This window comes from Gouania willdenowi, chromosome 3 (genome assembly GCF_900634775.1).
Source record: "Gouania willdenowi chromosome 3, fGouWil2.1, whole genome shotgun sequence".
NCBI lineage: Eukaryota > Metazoa > Chordata > Actinopteri > Blenniiformes > Gobiesocidae > Gouania > Gouania willdenowi.
The window spans coordinates 22,335,972-22,358,253 of NC_041046.1; the positions used below are offsets into that span (position 1 = coordinate 22,335,972).

At 39.4% G+C, this 22,282-nt stretch overlaps 1 protein-coding gene across 2 annotated transcripts; it reads left to right on the plus strand.

Moving 5' to 3' along the window:
• Positions 1-8,706: 8,706 nt before the first annotated feature.
• On the plus strand, positions 8,707-21,077 carry ctsba (cathepsin Ba). Of its 2 annotated transcripts, none has more exons than XM_028441201.1 (11): positions 8,707-8,858; positions 14,211-14,338; positions 14,430-14,515; positions 14,711-14,825; positions 15,405-15,520; positions 17,454-17,539; positions 17,626-17,772; positions 19,361-19,477; positions 19,582-19,710; positions 20,573-20,654; positions 20,805-21,077. In XM_028441201.1, exons 1-10 carry the CDS (start codon positions 8,825-8,827, stop codon positions 20,644-20,646), a joined length of 1,032 nt encoding a protein of 343 aa, XP_028297002.1. In that variant the 5' UTR covers positions 8,707-8,824; the 3' UTR covers positions 20,647-20,654; positions 20,805-21,077. The 2 variants fall into 2 exon arrangements, with proteins under 2 accessions (XP_028297002.1, XP_028297006.1); XM_028441205.1 differs by having other exon boundaries at positions 8,717-8,858; positions 14,200-14,338.
• The last annotated feature ends 1,205 nt before the right edge of the window (positions 21,078-22,282 follow it).

A 22,282-nucleotide genomic window follows, 5' to 3' on the forward strand; every position in this document is an offset into this window, starting at 1 on the left:
ATCATTTACACCCTCCGGCCTATTACACCACATACACATAAATCCACAGAGGCTGGAGGGGGAGCACCGCTCCCCTTCATCCCCCTTCTTTTAATTACACCCCATACATTCACCAAACACACACATTCACACAGGGGATCGGGAAGTGCCTCTCCATTGGGGAATGGAGAGGCACCATAACAGGGTGGTGGGTTGGTACACATATTTGGGCCTCTCCGGTGGGGGCCTGGCCCCTCTGTTGGTGGCTGGCCACTGCATAGAGTAAAAGCACATCAGGATGGTGCGGTCGGGCGTGGCGGTGGGTCTCGGGGGGGCTTTGCCGGGGTCTCTCCTTGCGGGGTCTTTCCGGGCTGTGTCGGCCGGGTGGGGCGCGGGGGTGCCTCTCCCCCTTGGGTGTGGCTTGGTGCTTGCTTTGTCTCCTGGTGGCCTTGGGGGCGGGCCCCGCGGTGTGCGGGCCCGGGGCGGCCTGCCTCGCCGGTTTGGGGGGTGGGTGTGCTGGGGGGGTGCTGGTGTCCTCACCGGGGTTGGGGCAGGGTTGTTTGGCGCCTCGGGATGATGCTGTTTACTGGGGGGGCGGCGTTAGCTGTTCCGATGGTTGAGGTTGCTTTCGGCCGCCTGGTGGGTATGTCCTGCCATCTGCGGACTGGTGGGTGGGTCCGGGGCATCTTTGGCTGGGGGCTGCTGTCCCGCGCTGGATGTGTGCCGTTGGGGTGCCTCCGTCCCCGCGGTGGGGGTCGCCGGTTGCTCGCGGGCCGGCGGGGGGCGCTGCCTCGTGGCTTGCGCTGTCCGGGGGGCGGCGGGCCCTGGGCTGCTGGCCTTGTGCTGTCTGGGGCTGTGCGGTCCTGCTGGGCTGTGGCCGGGACCTGGGCTGGGGTGGGGGGCGCGTCCCGGGGGGCTTGCCCTTGGGGGGTCCTGGTCCCTGGGGGTGCTCCTGGGGCCCGGGGTGCTTGGCCGGCTGGCCGGGCCGGTCCGGGCGGGGGTCTTCTGGGGCGGGTGGCGCGTGCCGCGCCCTTGCATACCTTCTGGTGCGGCCCCTGCTTGGGCAGTCCCCCGTGAGGCAGAGTGTCGGGGTTAGATTAGGGCGCCACATCCCGGCGGGGCGGTCTGGCTTGGCCTCTGGAGGGGGCCCTGGCTTTAAAGAACTGAAGCTCGTGGCGCGGGCGGCATCAGCATCTGGGGCGCCCGGGGGGGCTAGGTTGGGGTGCCTGGGGACCGGCGGGGGGACTCCCAGCGGCCCCCTGGTGCCTTATGCGGCTTGGGGTGTGGTCGTTCGCCCTGGGCGGGCTGCTCCTGGTGCTGCATCCATTCCGGGTCCTCCTGGCCTGGGGTCGGGTCCTTGCTGGCTCTGGGCTCACCGGCGAGGGCCCGTCGGCTGCCCGTTCGGCGTGGCTCTGGTCGTCTGCTGGGCGTGGGCTTTGGCTCCTCCGCTGAGGTCTCGGGCGGGGGGCTCTCTGGGCCCTCCCCTCGGGGGGCTGGGCGCGGGGGTGTGGGTGGTGGTGGGGGGCTGGGGGGCCTGGGGGTTGGGGGTTGGAGTCGGTGGCGTGGTGCGCTGGGTCCTTGGCTCCTTGGGGGCTTTTCGGGTGTGTATGGGGGGGGGGCAATGGCAGCCTCTCGGCTTGGGACCTTGGGGGCGTTCGGGGGGCTGCTTGGCCGTGGGGTGGTCGCCGGGGGCCCCTAGATCTCTCGCTCTTTCTGCTGGCCCGACTGCTTCTTCGGGCCCGGGGGCGGCTTATGGGTTTTGCAGTAGCGGCTCTTGGATTCACATTTGTCATGGACGCACTGGCCTCGGGCTGTGGGATAACACTCATACTGGGCTCAACCATAGACACGTTGTTCCCAAATACCTGTTTTATGTAACTTCCACTCACTTCCTCCTCTGCTCACAGCCACCACCATTATTCCTAAGCCGCACACTGGTCACCAGACTGGCTTGATAACACAACAATAAGCACAATATACACAACCACAATTTCACATCACATCACTTGAAACTTATTGATTATTCCCCACCCATTCGTTTTCCTATCTTGTATCCCTCCTCCCTGTTAACTCCCCCCCCCCCCACCCCCCTCACCCTGGTGTAACACTGCCCTCTCTCTTTTTTACATCCTCCCTTTAATAAAGTATTTACCCTTCCCTAGGGAGGGCTGGTGATGGTCACAATTATGCAATGAAATAAATTCATTTATTTAATTGCAATAATAAAATATGCATTGCTGTTAAAAGATTGCACTTCTTGTAGTGTTAACCTTCAACAGCATGTGCAAACAAGGTAAAAAAAAAAAAAAAAGAAATATCTGTTTTTGTGCAATTTGTGAAAAAAACAAATGAACTATAGAAGTGTAAATTATTTATTAAAGAGAAAACCTATTTAATGTAACACAGATGACTCTTTAATATTTAAAGGTTAACAAATAACAAAATGTTAACAGCAATACTGACAGTAAACATTTACACAAAAGAAATAAACTGTCTAATGATAAAACTTCTGCCAAAATCTATTATGTTATCTTATGGAAAGAACTACTATATAAAACTCCAACTACACCTAAACCTATGTCACTAAAAGCCAATGAATAACTTGTAAAAAAAACATTTACTACAAATCACATTTCAAATTATTATTATTTCAAATTATTTTATGTGTGGACTCTCTTGTGAACCTCCAGTTCAAAACATTTCCATAATCAAACATTCCATTTGAATAGTTTCTTCCTTGTGTGGATTCTCATGTGTAACTGCAGGGAAAACTTACAGCTAAAATATTTCTTACAAACAGCACATTCAAAATGTTTCCCTCCTGTGTGAATTAAGGTGATGCTTTAGCTGAAAACAATTACTACAAACATCACATTTGAATGCTTTTTTCTCCTGTGTGGATTCTCATGTGTAACGTTAGTTGAATCTTTTGAATAAAACATTTACTACAAACATCACATTTGAATGGTTTCTCTCCTGTGTGGATTTTCATGTGTAACTGCAGGGAACCCTTACGGGTAAAACATTTACTACAAACATGACATTCAAAGGGTTTCTCTCCAGTATGGACTTTCATGTGTGACTTAAGTTCAGACTTTCTATAACAGCATTTACTACAACTATCACATTTAAATGGTTTCTCCCCTGTGTGGGTTTTCCTGTGTGACTTAAGGTGATCATTTCGTCTAAAACATTTACTACAAACATCACATTCAAAGGGTTTCTCTCCAGTGTGGATTCTCATGTGTGTGTTAAGTTCATACTTGTCAATAAAAAATTTACTACAAATATCACATTGAAATGGTTTCTCTCCTGTGTGGATTCTCATGTGTCGCTTAAGGGAGACTTTCTGGTTAAAACATTTACTACAAAAATCACATTTAAATGGTTTTTTCCCATTGTGGATTCTCATGTGTGTCTCCAGGGAAGACGTACACACAAAGCGTTTCCTACAGACGTCACATTCGTGGATTCTTAGTTTTGAAGCTGCACTGAGTGATGCTTTCTTCTTACCACCCACACATTCAGATGCCATTTTGACCTGAACCTTCTTTTTTGAACAAATCCGTGTTTTGGAGAGACGTTCTTGCCAACAGTCTTCGTCATCCTCCTCGCTACCTTCAGTCTGAGACGAGTCTGTTTCCAATTCATCAGACCCTTGTAGTACTAAACTGCTTAGATCTGGGTTCTGGGCTGCTTCTGGTCCTTGGCTGGTCATTCCTATAGGTTGTCTTTTTATTAATTCATTCAAACTGCAGGTTGAAGGTTCCACCTTTGTGTTCATTTCCGTTGGTTGTCTCCAGTGTAGCTGGGAGCCCTGAGGCTTCTCCTCTTCATCTTCACATTTAACAGGACAAGCAGCAGTGTTTGTCTCCTGCTGCACACAAAGCTGCTTTTCCTTCTGACCTTCACTGAGTATCTCTGGTTCCTCCTTAATGTGAAGACGCTCTGGGAGCAGCTGCTCCACATTGTTCCTCTCAGTGAAAACACAATCAGTGACTGACGGCTGCTGGAGCTGTAATCTTTGCAGATGAACTATTGGCATGAAGACAACCAGCACAGGTTTTCCTGTTTCATCTGTATTTGGAACAGATTGGGAACCCAATTGTCTACTGGTGTTATGGTGGAGACTCTTGTCAGGAAGGATCGTTTTCATTTCAGAATCCGCTGGGACTTCTTGCACTCTATGTTCAGTCTCGATGGCTTGTAACGGAGTCTTTGCTTGCTCTGTTGCTCTGCATAACGTTAGACCTCTATCCTGTATCAGTCTATTTTTAAGCTGAGAGTCTGTGATGCTTAACACATGCTTATCTCTGAGCATGTCATTCCCACTTATTCCAAACTCAGTGTCCTTACTTTTCTGTTGCAGCTCTGTTATACATGTGTTCACTGATGTCTCTGCTGTCCTCTGATGGAACCGACATTGTTTCTGTTCAAAGACAACATTTCTCTGAGGACTGCAGTACTCTTTAAAGGCTTGAAGAACATCCTCCATTGTCGGATCATCTCCATCAGCTCTAACCGTCAGTGTGTTGTACACTTCCAGTGCATCCTCGCCGATGGTGTGGAGTAAAATGTCAATCTTTACCTTTTCATTTTTCTCCCCTGAGGCCGCTATATACCGCCGAAAGCTTTGTTCCCAGCTGTGCCAGTTGTCAGAAAGGTTCGCGGTGAGAGAAAGTGGTGACGGGGCTTTGAACTGCTCCATTTCCTCCACTTTTTCCAACTCTCTATACTTTTCTATCCTGTAGCGTGGTGGTGCTAGCTCCTATGCTAGCTCGGTTAGCACTCTGCTCCAGCCTCTCTGTGTCTGAAACTCCGTATTCTGACACCGTGTTGTGCTCTCTCACTTTCCAGTAAAGCTTTAGGACTATTATGGTGTGGCCTGACTCCGTCTGTAGGCTGGATATTAATAACATTCAATATTAGACTGACAGAGACATCAGTGTATCCCCTTCGCTCATTCTTCTTCTTCTACTTTAACTCAGCAGTTCTCCGTCTTCTTCTTCTTCTTCTTGTTTTACGGCGGTTGACATCCAGTTTAATGGATTATTACCGTCACCTTCTGTTCCGGAGTGTGTCTCAGACAGCAAGGCTACACCCAATCACCAGAGGTGTAAAGAGTACTGATATATCATACTCAAGTAGATGTACTGTTACTTGATTTACATTGGACACAAGTACAAGTACAAGTAAGTCATACATAAAAAAAAATCAAGTACAAGTTAAAAATTAGCTCAAATAGTACTCAACGTAAAAGTTACTAGTTACTTTCACACCCCATGTTTAATGTTTTTAAGTGTAAACATGAAATGTTTATACTTAAAAAGTAAGAGGTTTGTCAAAATGTAATTAAAAAAAAAAAAAAATACAATAACACCAATGAAATCAATTAAAAGAAAAAAAAAAAAAAAGTATAACTAAATTTATGAACTCTAAAAAAACCCCAGAGAAAATAACATGGCATTCAATGCTGTTTTAACGTGGTGCACTGCATTTCATCTGATTGGTCGGGTATGATGTAATGCATTTTATTATTTGTAGTTTTACAATGTCTGTTGATCATTTTTAAAGCAAAAGAATACTAATTTACTCAGTGAAGGTTTTAAATAATCAATTGGGTGTTGATCTAACCATATAATCATTGCTAAAACCATTGCTTAAGGCAAAGACAAGTGCAGCAGGTAAACATGTCCTGTTTCAACATTTTTTTTGTGATTTTCCACTCTGAGCTATTGCAGCCACTCATTTTTTCCTTGGAATGGCCAAGGTCAATGCCACATATGGCATTATTGAAATCTTTGTGTAAACAGTTAAAAACTCACTTTTTGAATTAATTGAGATGTCTTTTGTAACATTGTGATGTTGTTGAATAACATGTTGAAAAGATTATAACGGCTCAACCACACTGTTAATGTCTGTATTAGTTATTGGAGTCAGGTTACACACTATCACAGTGACTGAGGAACGGATGACGGAAGTGAAAAACATAAATTAGTCCTGCACATGATGCTCGAGGCTCTTCCTCTTTGATTTTGCTCAAGACTCAGTGTTGGGCATTTTTCTTAGAAGGGTGTGGTTGAGCCCGAGATCTCGTATTGAACTGCTTCCTGCACAACAGGGAATATAAAAGGTCAATTAAGAATTTGAACTGTTATGCTTCCTATTCAACGAACACACTGGAATCAGAATAAATTATTCTAACATCAGTAACGGTTAGGTGTAGAAAATATGTAACTAATTACGTTACGTTCTTTTAAACTCAATTACAGTAACGTGAGTACTTGTAATCCATTACTTTTACCTCTGCCAATCAGACACCCCCCCTCAATCACTCACTCTCTGGTCCTACTATTATCCCCCTAAGCCTAAAGGGTTAAATCAATAAAAAAGTAAAATGCTGACAAATTAAATAGATTTTTAAAACTAGGTTTTTAATTAACATTGTGATGTGCTCGCTGCTCATCTGCATGTTTTTTTTTTTTTTTTAATTTTCTATGTCCCTGTATTTTTTAGCAATAAAATGTTGTTGTTGAAACATTTCATTATTTACTGGTATTTTAACATTTTTACTATTTTAATGGCGTTAACTTGAATATTGATTTTACTCCAAAGAAAATTCAACCACAAAAACACTACACACGAGATCTTTCACTTTTCCTTTTACGGAAGTAAAAAATGGGTTATAAACACATTGTTTCATGCAAACAGTGCTGGATTAACCTGCTTGTTTTAGCTTCTGTACAATGTGTACTCCTGTTTTACTGGGTCACCTATTTATTGTACGCTAATTCACTTCAAATACAATAAGTCCATTTCTAATGCTTGTTTATAGACTATTGCAGGAATCTGGTGAAAGAACATACAATCTTAAGTAACGGTTCTTAATTTGAAGCTTTAACCTTTTTTTCTGCATGATGGAATTAGTCTATACTGTTAAGCCGCAAACAAAATACCTTTCCTGTCTAGTTGTATTAACCAATAATTAAATAAGGTCATACTCTGATAAACTATTAACATTTCATACTAAAGCAGAAAGAAGTCTGAGACCTTTGTCAGACTTAAGTTTACATTTCTCACTTCTCTAATTTCAAAAAGGCGTGCTATGCTTGCACTGGTTTGACCACATCATCTTTTTAAATGTCAGGTGACAGACCCAAGAAGGGAAGAGAAACAAAGGAAACAAACGGCTTCTTTTCTCTGTGGTCTGATATTTTATTGTGAAACCAGCACCAGTTGAACTTTAGAATAAAAAATAGTCTGTAATACATTATGCAGAATGTCTTTGATCAATACTGAGCTTATATTATCCAAATAAATACACTGTGATACGGATTAGTAGTAGCTTAACATTACAGTCAGTGCAGCTTTCCCATACTCTTATACTCTTGCACTCTGACCTTTGTAGGACTGACGTGGGCTACTTTTACATCAGTGGTTCCCAACCAGGGGTATGAGTATCTTTGGGGGTACTTGATCACATCTCAGGAGGTAAATAATAACATTTATCCATTTAATTTCTAACATTAAAAACCTTTTCTTCATCCATTGATGATAATTTGTGGCACAATTCATTAAAATACCTCAAAATGTGAAGTTTAAAATGTAAAAGGGCATAAAAAATATATGAATAAAGAGCTTAAATCCAAGATTAATGTTGGACCAGATACAGGAAAGAGTTTAGACGTGCCTGTTCACACAAATAAACAATACATAACTTTAACTTAATTGCATTATGACAAAATGGATAAGAGGTAGGGGTGTCCTGATACAACTCATTCACTTCCCATACATACAGATATTGATTCCTTGAGAATCAGCTGATACCAATATTAGATATAATATCAGCATGGATCATAAATGTTAGAAAAGGTTTCATCAAGAGATATTATTCAAACAAAGAACAATAGTCATGAGAAAATTACAAATGTGGTGTGAACTTATGGGTTACAGAACTTTTAAATTTAAACATAAGAATATCCTAAAATGGAATTAAAACATTTTTTTTTAGAAGATCCTGCAAAATAACGTCAATAAATCCAATAAAAATCAATAGTGTATCGGAGTGGTTATATCAATTTTTTTAGATGGAGGCAGATATAATCTGATACTCATTTTTTTGTTTTATTTTTTTCTGATATCCGACATCAATATCAGATCAGGACACTCTTAATAAGGGGCACATGGGACAATAAAGGTTGGAAAACAGTCAAGGTTTAAGGTTTTTTATTGTCATTTTCATGTTACCGTAAAACAACATGTGTTTCTCGGGACCAGCAGCATACAAGAAAGATAGAAGAAAAGAAATACTAACCGAAATACGTACCCTGACACTATCTTTGAGTGTCCAAAAAGTGATATATAAAATTGATGTATAATAATAATAATAATTATTATTATTATTGTTTTTTGTTTTTGTTGTTGTTGGTTTTTTGTTTGATTTTTTATACATAAATGCCAAAAACTGTGATATAGAAAACTTTCACTAAACGCACCCAAAGCAATGAGTAAGCTATTTTTGTTTGATCTATAATAACGGGGAACCTTAGTGCCAACTACGGTTCGGTTTGGGTATTGCAGATTAAATGTATATATTTCCTCTATTATTTTAAATCAATAAACCAGTGTTTCAATGAAATAAATTCATACTTGTCAGTAATAGGTGTTGTCCTTTAGGATCAGATGTGTCACTAGATAAAGCAGCACGCCCACAGATCAAAGTGTGGTAACAGCACCGTCACATGAGCTGAGATCACGTGACTCATTCACGTGTTTAGTGTGGTACTAAAGGATGACCTGAAGCAGAGACAGACAAAGAAAGAACGAGCAGGACAGAGGTCTGCTTATGAACTGTGTAGCAGCAGGATTTAAAGCTACAGGTGAGTGAACCATGGTTTTATGTTGTCACTGTTTACCACTCGTTAGGTTTGTAGTTTGACTCCTCAGGCAGAAGAAAAACATTCTACAGGTTCCCTTGTGTTTATTCAGCTGTTGTAACAAAGTGACGTTAAATCTGAATGGCTGATGTCATCTTTAAGTTGGTTTCAGCAGTGTTGGACCGCCCCAACGTCACTTTTGACAGTAGCTAGTACTGTTACGCAATATATTTCTGAAGAAATAACGCCGTTACCGTTACTTTGCTAGCTGCAGTGTACCTCCTGTTTACAGTGGCGCTACATATTTTTGCAGGATGCCGTGCCACACACGGTAAAACAGTAGAAGAAGAAGCATTGTAAGCGTGTCTCTGTTTACATCACGTGCTGCTGAGTCACTGCTAACAGCAGCTCATTAGCCTGATATGTTTAGCCTTGTTTAGCTGAGAAAAATGCTGTGAATTAGTTTTTTCACATTTATTTTTTATCAGCATTTTCAACAGCAGAATGTGCACCTGGAATATGCACAGCTTACTTTACATTACTGTGCTCAGGCTGAAAAATTAAATTTAATTTAATTTTGGAGCAGCTGTTTTGTGCGTTATATGCACATCATTTATGGTTGTTTTATAGCAGTTGATCAACAGTGGATTATTATATTATTACATCACTAATATGAAGCTGTATGGACACAATTGAAATGACCCAAAATAAATAATACATTCTTTAATTCTAAGTAACTCAAAAGTTACTTTTTCCAGTAACTCATTACTTTCTGGTGTAAGTAATCAAAATAGTAACTGAGTTACTTTGTTAATTAGTTAACTAGTAACGGTAACTAGTTACTTTTTTTCAGTAACTAGCACAACACTGATCACCATAGCCGTGATTGTATGTACGGTACATTGTGTTTGTTGGTTTTTCTGCCATCTTGTTCCCAACAGTGCTACTGCAGACATAGATGTATGGGCACAACTTCCTGTGTGTGTTAGCTTACAACTGTAGCTAAACGTTGACAGTTCATGTTCCCTTTGAAACAATTAAATTCAATTAAACTTTATTTATATAGCGCAATTTACAACAAATCCATCTCTAAGTGCTTAACAAAAAAAAAAGAAAAAGTGTTTTTTTTTTTTGTATTTTATTTACTGAAGCATGGGTGTATGAACTTGTACGTTTAGATGTTTTTTGTTATCTACCATCACATACAAGTATATACTTAGTGTTTTGACAAACTACTTTTTTCCCTTCATTGCTTTTTATGTCTCTCATAATTGTTTCATTATAAATCTCAATTACTTTATTGTATGTGTTGAACATTTTTTTTAAACTTTGGTTGTTGATATTAGACTCTTAATTGATTTTATTTTATTTTGCTATTTTGTTTTGGTTTTTTTTCGAAGTGTTTACGAATACTGAAACGTATCCATAGCCCACGGGACTATGGGTACGTTTTCCGGACCTTTTCTATATAGTGTGCCTGTGTTTTTTCACCATGTCAGGATGGCCGAGTGGTCCAAGGCAGGGATTCTCAACTGGTGGGTCGGGACCCAAAAGTGGGTTGCAGACCTGTACTGGGTGGGTCGCGGACGTCTGGTCAAAAATACATAAATACTTGATGTCTCTCATGTTGGACTTGTTTTTTTATTTTGACAGGCATGCTGTGAAATGCATGTTGCACAGGAAAATATATAGATTTATGTTTTAAAAAAAGATCATATGCCTGTTTTCAACAGCTATTTTTGAAAAACTACATTTGGTTGGTTGAATTCTAAAAAAAAAAAAGCGGGTCACGATTTATTGACAGTGGCAAAATGTGGGTCCCAGGGTGAGACCAGTTGAGAACCCCTGGTTTAAGGTGCCTGACTCAATAATTTTTCCTTCCGGGTTCGAATCCCACTGTTGTCATACATATTTTTTTCATTTTAACATATCTAACACAGCAAATTCCACCTTTTAAAAATACATATACGGAAAAAATTAAAATTTTTGGGTATTTCCTGGGTTAGGATTAGGGCTAAATTAAAAGGGTTAGCTGGGTAGCTAAAAATAAATATGAGCTAAAATAAAACTGACGGAACTTGAAGTCACGTGGTGCACCTGACACGTTGCCAATGAGGGGCGCTTTGTATGAATATGCTAGACAGTTTCCGTATAAATAGCTACGGCTGTTTTTTTTTTTTTTTTTTTAGAAATTGTCTGCTAATGTTCCTGAATCTTGCATTTTTAGTTTTATTTGTCTTTATAATTCATTTTTGAAAACCCAGCTTGTGGTTAAACTAGAAAACTGTGAAATGACAGATATTCAAACCCTTCCTGGTACGACTGTGTGTGCTCACAGTGCTGTGTGTTGTGTGTGAGTCTCGTTAATCTTAAAGAGGTCATACAGGTTATTTACACTCTGTGCAGGTTATATGGCTGTTACATATACATGAGATGTATGATTTTATATTCTACCATCAACAAGTGTTCACTTTTCCCACATTCTACGGGTTTACTATATATTTTCACATTGTGAGACATGCTTTAGACCAAAGTGTTCCCATTGCAGGTTCTCTTTTATTGAAGCTTTCAATTATACTAAAAGGCAGTTTTTCTCATTGCAAATGGTTCGAATAGACACAACCTTCACAAAGCCGGACAGCCCCCACTCCACCCTGTGTTGTTTCAGTCCCTCCATCCTTTCTGCTTCCTACTCGTCACATTAAATCAGAACATCACAGGTGCAGACGTGAAAGAAACACTTGTTGCAGTTCAAGTGGGGGAGAGGTTGTCTGAAACTAGATAAGACCTGAAGAAGCAAAGGTCTGTTTTATGCGGTTTCACTTTAACATTATTGATTCAGGTCATTGTTTGAAGTGTAAAAATGACCCATTTACACTTATCACTTAAACTCTTTTACCTTTCCCCCAGTAGAGGATAAATTCATAAGATGTTTTACCATTTAACAGTTGGTTAAAACTGTGTGGGCAAACAGTGGAAGTCAACTGTCACTGAGTTAAACGTGGAAGAATGTTTCTTGATGGAAAAACAGAGGACATGTATGACTCAGCAGTTCAATGCTTGTGGGGACAGGTTTGTGATGACTTGTGTGGTATTCTATTCTTATATTTGTAAAGGTCAGTTCTGAAGAATCCAAATCATTTTTCACGTCACAAAACTTTTTGTATCATCATTCTCATGTTGTAAAAGTCATTGCTGCTTATCGGTGTTTGTTTTTTTTTTACAATACATTCACAATATAAAATGTAGAATTATTAACAAGCACAGTCTGTTGTCACAACATTAAAGTGGAGAAAGACCTTTAAGCTTTAAAGAAGACAATACCTTTGATTGCATGGTAGTCAACAGGCTGGCACACACTGTTTTACTGATGACAAGTTGTCAGTTTTCTTCTGTTACACATGTACAAATTTGTAGTATTTTTTTTTTTCAAATGACCCACAAGTGGCAAACGTAACCCTACCAAATAAATACCAAGGTTAATTCGACTTATACTGTTCGAAGTTCTTAGGTTAGATCCAGATCAGTCTTCATTAGGTTTGTAGGGTGCTACTGCTGGCCTGATTTTTAGCACGAGTTGGTAAAAATAAGTTGTGTGAGTCTGTCTGTAGTCTGAGAGTCGCACTGTAATATGATCTTACCTTCACTCAGGCTTCACGGAAATGATATGACGTAAATACATACATATTTAAATTTACTTCTGCACCACTTTAGGGAAGTGACAGTGACTATCGTTATGTAAAAAGGGCTGAACAACAGTGTCATAGCCTGTTTGTTAAATCAGTATGGATGTCCAGATACAACTTTTTCATTTCCGATATGATACCGTTACTGCAGTATTGCGTATCGGCCGATACCGATATTGATCCGATATCGGCACGAATCATACATACTGATGAGAAAAACTGACCCATTTATTATTAAACAATTGGTTACATACATTTTAACCTTCAACATAATATCTACAGTATTCTACAATTGAATAGAATAAATCAAAAATGAATTTGAAAAAAATTTAGGCCGATATTGGATCGGGACATCCCTATAAATCAGGTGACTGTGTGCTGATGCAGTCTGGGCTCTTGACTTATTCTCTTTTGTGCTCCCTGTGACCTCTGTGTGTATGTGTGTTTGTCTTTGTTTCACTCTCAGGTTTAACCTTTGAGACTATGTCTAATCTGCTATGTAAACTCTTATAGTGGTCTGGTGACTGTAGCAGTGTGTCTAAGTGGGAATGGTATGCATTGCATAGCACAGAGGTATCATTTGGTCTGAAGTGTTTTTGTTCTTTCTGTGGTTCATCGTGTTTGAATAAATCTGTCCTTCAGGTTGAACAGTGGAAAAAAAAAAACAAGTTTCAGCTACTTCAGCACTTGGAATGTGTGTACTGTGTACACACATTTTGATTTAAAAAAAAAAAATGAAAGTGCACACATTGACAGCTACCTAAGTAAAGCTTGTTTGTTTTTTCTGTAATCAGCAGTTACAGTAAATAGAGCAAGTTTTACACAAATCACCAGTTTCAGAGCAAAAAGCTGAGAAAACAGGCTTTTTCTAAAAAAAATATCTGTCAGTGACTTTGAAGCAATTTTTTTTTTTTGCTTTATTGAAAACTGTAACATCTGAACATTGGATTCCTTCTAAAAAAAAAAATAACACTGGATACTAGGGATGAACGATTTTGGAAATTAATCTAGTTGCGATTCTATTTTTTTCCTCAATATTGTGATTTAATATGCAGTTATTTTTTCAAGGTCCTCTTGTCATGTATTTTTCAATGAACATACTGTAAATAAATCAATCTGTTTCATAATAAACAATTTGTCAGAATGTAGAAATTAATTATTCTACATTTGCAAACATTTCTACATATTTGAGGAAATCCTTAAAGGGATTTATTCTAAAATCTATAATAAAGTGGGATATTTATTGAAAAGAACCGTTCAGGTTGGGGAAGGCTTGATAAATTAATATTGTTTGCTATCATATGATGATCCGTTCTGTCCTTTGGTTCATTTGTGATCTGTCAAATCAATCTAGTTTAATTTAATCTTACCAAAAAAGTGGAGCAACACAGGAACCTCAGTTACTTTTATTGTTTTCTCTGTATATTTATGAGATTCACATCACACAGTGTAGCAAGTATGAATCTTACTGTAGCTCTGAACTCATACAGTTTGCATGAATCTAGAAGACATAATGAACTCTGTCCTGGTTAAAGTCACAGATTCTTGCCTCTGGTTTCTACACATTTCAAACATATTTTGGCTATACTCTCTCTATACATGCATTTCCTAACATTCCTCGGTCATGTATCACCTAATTAAAGTAACCAATGGGATTGCTTGCTCTTAGGTAAAATGTGGCACCCAGCCTTCCTGTTTTTGGCGGCTTTCTTGTCGTTGAGCCATGCCATGCCTCGCCTTCGGCCGATGTCCGATGATATGGTTAACTACATCAACAAAATCAATACCACATGGAAGGTGAGCATTTGATTCCCCTCGCCACAAGTGTTTCTGCCTGACAAGAAAACAGTTTCAATAACTACAGGGGTTTTTTTTCTACCTCATGCAGGCTGGACACAATTTCCATAACGTGGACTACAGTTACGTCCAGAGGCTCTGTGGCACCGTGCTGAAGGGACCCAAACTACCAATCATGTAAGTCTAACTTGTGACAGCATATCAGTTCATCCATTAACTCCCATGTCAGCAATATTAAAGTTCAGACAAGTGCTTTGCTCTTTGCCCAAGTCACATGTTGGCATTAAAATAACAGACTTATTCACACTCAGCTTGAAGAAGTGCTTCCAGTAGAACCCAGTAAGCTAACATAAACCTCCTTTGCTTCCACAGGGTTCAGTTCGCTGGAGACCTGAAGCTGCCTGTTGAGTTTGATGCTAGAGAGCAGTGGCCAACTTGTCCCACCCTGAAGGAGATCAGAGACCAGGGCTCCTGTGGGTCCTGCTGGGTGAGGACAAGCATATAAACTTTGTGAAAGTATGGTCACCTGTAACTTCCCTTTAGATTGATTGATGTCTTTATTTTCAAAAATGATAAAAGAACATCAGTTTAGAAAATGAAAAAATGAATTACAACTGAAATAGACCAGTGATATGATTCACAAACACTTAAACTTCTCAACTTGAATGTGCAAAAAGGAGTAGGAAGAAGTGTAAATTATTTAATCCTACCCCTTTAATCACTAACGATGCTTTTTTAAGTACAACTAATACTACAATGAATTATTCATTTATCATTAAACAAACAATCTACATATTTGCAAATAGTCCATAGCTAATCATGAAAATAGGAAAAAACAACTGGTGATTGGTGATCAGATTCATTCCTGTACCTTGTGAAAATCATTTCTTTTGAACATTGTTTTAGCTCCACACTCATTGTGTTCTGTAATTTTAATCCACAAATTGGCATACAAAAACTTTTCAAAGTTGTTTTGACACTGAAAACCTTTACATTTATGGTAACTTCCCCCTTGATCTTTTTAGTCCTATTTGGTGTAACTCCTTGTGTCTCTTTTCACATACAGGCATTTGGAGCTACAGAGGCCATGTCTGACCGTATATGTATCCACAGCAACGCCAAGGTCAGCGTTGAGATCTCTGCTGAGGATCTGCTGACCTGCTGTGATGACTGTGGCATGGGGTAGGAGAAATCAACTATCAACTATCAACTATCCTACTCTTTGAATACATGTGTATTAAGTTGTGCTGTTTATTAATCCTAGTCGCACTCTTCATATTTTAGTGAAAGTATCTTAATTTTACGTATTTAGTTGTAAAATGTCAGAGTTACTGGCCACTAAGAGTTAAACGCTGGCTACTACAACTGAGTTTTGCTATTGGCTGAAACGGATTCTTTAGATTCTCCTGCGTCATCAACTTTCACTGTTAGCCCCGCCCCTCCTATACAAACTGTGAGGAAGATTTCCTTCAATCACAGCCCTCATTGAGCATTGATTGACAGTTTTAATGAGGAAGTCCACTGTGTTCCGTGTGATACAGCCGCTGTAGCGGTGATGTTTATGACTCTGTGCTTCTATAAAGAGCAGATTCTGGTCTAATCAGAGGGTTCATCAAGCTATGTGTGTATTTACAGACACATCTATGCTATGTGCGTATTCCCGTCTGTCTCTGCGTGTGCGCGGACGTGTGTGTACGTCTTACTGCTATGTGCGAGAGGTGGTGGGAGAGCAGGGCTGTTTGATCCTGAGTGGTGTCTGTAAGGCTGTATGTGAGCTTTACATTGTGATTGTTGTGCCTGTGGTTGTAATGACAAACTTCAGCTTATGAACTCGCTATGTGTGTGTGTACAGACGCATCATTGTGTGTATGTCTGTCTCTGCACACAGAGCTGTGGGCTGCCTGACTGGGCGTGTCTTACTGCTACAGCAGTGACGCCCATAATCAAGGCATTTTTGAATTTCCCTCCTAGTGGCAGCTCAGAAGAAAGCAGAGGTTTAGTTACTCTTTAATCTCAAAGCAAAGCATGGAGTGTGAAGTCTGTATCAGTCTGTAAATGCAGAGGATGTTTTACGAGTCTGTGGTGACGAGTGCGATCCTCTGCGCTTTGTTTGCTGGGGGAGCACACCTTATTCATCCTTTACCACAGTAATGTGTGCACTGGTATTTTTGGCCCTTATTAGCTAAAGGTTAACAGTCTTTTACTTAATTATGTACGTTTTTTTTCTCTATTTCTTTCTCTCTTGTTTGGTGTTTATTTTTTATTTGAAGTAATTCTTGATTATTATCTTTTCTTAATTTTTACTCCGGTAATGTGTGCTGTGGTATTTGGTTACTTAACTATGTATGTTTCCTTTCTTCTTGTTTGGTGTTTGTTCTTTTATTTAAAATATTTCTTGAGCGGCTGTAACCTAAGCAATTTTTCACTGGGATAAATAAAGTATTTCCGATTCTGATAAACACGTGATTTGATGCTTTTAGTTTATTCAATAAAGCCCTCATGTAAAGTGTTGAGTTTCTGACCAGCAGAAGATATTTAAGTGAATAAATGGGTTTGATTAGTGTTGGATGAAACAATAATTACACAAATATCAAATGCCATTCCTTTTTGTTTCCTGATCAGTGTGAACACTTGGAGTACGATGCAAAACACGCCTTAAATATGATGATGTGAAAACAAAACAAACCTTTTAGTCAGAAACAAATACTGTATTTGAGCAGCATGTGTTTCCTGATTTTTGTTTCTAAAAGCCACCAAATATGAAGAGATGAAGACATTTATACATGATTGTCCAGTCCATTATCTATAATGGTTGACCCTTACAGACCACACTAAGTTCTGTATTTCTTTCCCATGAAAGATGGACAGATGAAGATACATAATTACACTTTAGTGAATACATTTTCATTAAATGTATTCCAATGAATAAACAAAACATGAAAGAAAATGAGTTGGAGAAATGCAATGAAAAAATGTGTTAAATATGAAAAATCAAAAAAGGAAAATCTATGCCTTTAGTATATAAACCAAAATGTGCATTTTACTGACAAAAATGTTGAAAGTTGGTGAACAAGTGCAGTGTGTTTGCTGATGATGCATTATCTCCTATCTTTAGATGTAATGGTGGCTATCCTGCTGCTGCCTGGGACTACTGGACCAATGAGGGACTCGTCTCTGGAGGACTCTACGACTCTCATATTGGTGAGTTTGCATACTAACCTTGTGTTACGGGTCTACCAGTGAGAGCTGTATAAACACTTTGTGTGTGTGTGTGTGCGTGCGTTCAGGGTGTCGACCCTACACTATTGCCCCCTGCGAGCACCATGTGAATGGCAGCAGACCCCCGTGCACTGGAGAGGGAGGTGGCACGCCCGAATGTGTCAAGTCATGCGAGTCTGGATTCACACCGAGCTACAAAAAGGACAAGCACTTTGGTAAGAAATACCAAAACACACACATGAATAGTTCTGAGGGGTATTCCATAAAGCGGGTTATGCTCAAACTCTGAGTATATTCAGGCTCAAATGAGGGAAACTCTGAGTATCCCATTCCTAAACGTGAGGTATGTTCTTCTCTGAGTATGTTCCCATGGCAACATTGTCTGTGAACTAAACCTGGTCGCTGGGAGGTTTTATCAAAGAAACCCTGGGTTTCTACCTGGCTCCGCCCACCTGAACACCATTTCTGAACACTTTAATGAACCTTAACACTTTTCTCTGCAACACATTAGTCACATCACACACCACAGACGTGTTCACATCATTACTAATGTGTTGCTTTACGTTTTTTTTTTTTTTTTTTTGTGCAAACAGTAGTTTTCTTTATAACATTGTTGTGTGATCTATAGATCACACAACTGTGGAATTATGATGGCGCAATGAATTATGACACTGCTTTTCAAAGCGATGGGTTGTGGGTTTACGTCCCGCTTCAGTTTTTTTTTCATGACATTTTTTGGACGTCGAGATGACTTTGGCGACAATATTACATTAAAAATCAATATAAGTGATTCGATATCAAGCGGCAGTCACTGTCTTTATATCCAGTGTAACAGGAGGGTTCTCTATGCAGCCATCCTATGCTGCTGACACGTCTCCTCAGATACATTTTATTCATATTGTTCCCCGCTCGTCACGTCACTGAAGCGATGAAGTGATAAAGTGACCAAAAAGAGCGACTAATCACGGGTGATTTAATCCACTATAGTCACTAAAGTTCAGTGTGAATGCACCTTTAGAACAGGCTCATATTCCTCAAACACCGGCTTATTTCACCCATCAGGGTGAATAAATCACTCTCTTCCGGGTGCTTACCATGGTAGTTTGTGTAATTGTCAATCCATTGATGACTTTTTATCGCGCGCGTGCACGTAAGTAACCCAAGGTTTACATACTCAGAGTTGATTGACCCACTTCATATTAGCTGTAATGGAATCAGATACCCAGAGTTTCCCATCGCTGGGTATGTTGACCCTCCTTTATGGAATACACCTCTGCTCATTGACTGTTCAGTGTCATTGTATCTGGTTTTTTTTTTATGGCAGTGGCTATTCATACGGTTGCCGTACCAATATATCGACATTCTATCCGTACGCAGTGCCCCATTTGGCCAGTTTAGGTCACGTGACTAAGACTAAACCTAACCCTAACCCTAAAAATTGTTGCAGTTTTGAGTTATAACCTAAACCTAAACCTAATCCTAACCCCAACCTTAAGACACTACGTACTTGTACTTCGGCAACCGTACAAATAGACACTTTCTTTTTTTATTTTGAATGAATGTAAAGATTATTTTACATTAGAACATTATGTGTTGCTCAGTTTGAGTATAAAGCTAAGTAACTATTTAGTTGGTGAAAGGCTGAAAAAAAAACTTTATTTACCTAAAGTAAGTATGTTTCAGGTCATTTGGTATTATTGTTTTTTTTTTTTTTTACCACGTCAATGAAAATGAATTTGTGCATAAACAACACACACACGTAGATATTCACAGCAGGTCTTAAATCAGGCCTTTGTGTTTCAGGTAAAACTGCTTACAACGTGCTGGAGGATGAGAAGGAAATCCAGGCTGAGCTCTTTAAGAACGGCCCTGTAGAAGGAGCGTTCACGGTCTATGAAGACTTCCCGCTCTATAAAAGTGGTACGAGCACAAAGTGCACACACGGCGTAAACATGGCAGCTTTGTTTTTGTCTCAGTGGATCCTCTGACCCTCTGGATTGCTCGGTGTGTATTATTTTGTCCAGGTGTGTATCAGCACGTGTCGGGGCATGCTCTGGGGGGCCATGCCATCAAGATCCTGGGCTGGGGGGTGGAGGACGGTGTTCCCTACTGGCTATGTGCCAACTCTTGGAATACTGACTGGGGGGACAATGGTGAGAAGATACAGTTACCTGGTTTCCACTAGCAATAAGACCCTCTTTTTTAACTGGCTGTGGTAAAAAAAAAAAAAAACTTCTGATATGGTGTATGTATTGTACATGCAAAATTATTATCAAACATTGATTATTGCACCTGTGCTCACATCTATAAACAGAGATACAAATTAATGAGTTTAAATTTCATTTTGTTCCATAAATCAAAGTTACTCAAATTTGCAGATTTAGTTGTTTTTCAAACTTTTCAAGTTGTATCTAAGGCCAAGAATATATTATTATCTGAAAACATTCGGCTTACAAACTGAGAAATAAAATTAATTTTAGGTCTGTGATTGTGCGGACCACAAGGAAAAGCTTTTGTATATCAGTGTGTGGAATAAGATTGTGGAACAGTTTGCCCTTGGAAATAAAATAATTATAAAGAAAATGACTTTACGTTGTATGACAATTTTGAAAGTGTGTAATGTATTTTTTTTTGTGTATTTAATCAGAATCATATGACGATAGGACAAAATAAATGTTATTAACAGCAGCAATGGCTGGAAAACAGGATGCTGATGCTTGATTATTTGTAACTGTAATTTAGGTAAAGGGGTGGGACTATAAGTTTGTACTTCCACCCACTCCCTTTTGAACACAAAGTATGTGTATGCAGTAATATATGTAATTTTTTTGTTGTTTTTTTTCTGGAGGGAGCCATCTGCATTAAATCTTTTGTTTATTGTTTTTTGTAGTATTGCATTTGTTCAAAATACAACAGTATATCATATCGTAAATTTAGTTAAGTAGATTTTATTTGTAGTTCTGTTGTAAATCTTTGAAATCCGATTATTTGATTTGTGTGTTTTTTTGTGTTTAGGATTCTTTAAAATCCTCCGTGGATCAGATCACTGTGGTATCGAGTCGGAGATTGTGGCCGGAATTCCCAAATGAAGTTTAAGGTAAAAAAACAGCTTCATGAACCCGGGATATTTTGTAAAGAAAATGATTACAAGAGCAGTGGTTGACCTAGAGTTACAGTGATGGTGGTCATTATTTATTGGCTGATTGGTGTAAATTTTAAGCTGTGAGTTTGTCTGTTTTTGTCGCAGGTTTGCTGCACTGTTGCTACATTATCTATGGAAGGTGACGCCCTGCACTGACCTGAGCAGAAGAACAAACTCACCACTTTAGTTCTGCCGCTTTTACTCTGTAGTATAACCTGATGATAAATGCACATGAAAAACATTTGTTCAACAGAAAAGAGGAACTCAACTACTTTTTTGTTCAAATCTTTGCTGTTTCACTGATGGGGGTGTTTGGAAGTCAGCTGATCAAACACTTCTATGATGTTACACAAGGAGAGAAGTGGAGAAACAAGCATGTGATGTTGTTCTCTGATGCTTTTAAACTGGTTATCTCTGCTGTAGATTTGATTATATTGGCAACCATGAAAAATGATGTAACAGACAATTTTTTTTTACACAGAGAGCAGAGCAAAGTGTGTGTTACAGTAGCATGCTTTTATTGATCGCAGCATTCATGTGAATTTGCATTTTTACTTTTTTTAATCAGGCCTTTAAACTGTGTACGTTTTTAGGTGTATTTTAATGAGAAACTAGGGCTTTATTAACAGTGTTGGGCATGATGACTGAAGTTTTTGACATAAATCAATAAATCTTGACAAAATGTTTGTCATTGTATGTGTATGTATTTTTACATTTTATACTACTCTTTATTGCAGACACTAGCCTATCTAACACAAGAGCATACAGGTATAAAGAAAAACCCCAAAGGAAAGTCAAAAATAAAGATATAACACAAAAGTGTATGACGAAATATATACAGATTTGCACCAATGTCATCTGAGCTTACAGGTAAATCTGAAGCAGGTTTCATTGGGCTTTATTTTTAGGACTGTTGCACACACAAATATAATGGCCTTAATATAACAATGATTTTGTAAAGAAAGAACATCACGTAATTTTCATACATATTTCAAAAAACATCCCACAGCAGTATTGCTGGGACCACTTCAATATCAGTTTTCAAAGGGAACTTCAACGTATACTTTTAATTTTCTTTTATGGGTGACGCTACCTACGACTATGAGCGATGTATCTGTCTGGGAAGGGACTACCTGGTTTTATATTTCCACACAGACATTGATAATAAAATAGTTTCAGATTAAATGCCGTCCATTTAATGTTCATCCATAAGTGTTGCTGTCCATCAATGCAGTGTGAGCGAGGACTACTGTATATAAAAGGAGACATTGGGGAGAAATACCAGCTCACATGTTCCATTGCTTTGCATTTTAGGAACTAAAATTCTCCATATATCCACCACAGTGAGGGAAGCCCACAGCTTTAACACTTTTAAAAGTCATTTAAAGGAGTGGCTCAGATCAACCCAGATTTGTGACCACAATTGATTTAAACTAATATTTTTACAATGCTAATATTTGTATAATGCACCCTAGGGCTATGTGCAATGCACTACAGCACTGTAAATAACAATTTTAGAAAAATTAGCACCTTAAGGTTATGTGCAATGCACCTTACCACTTTAAAAAAAAAAATTCTTAAGG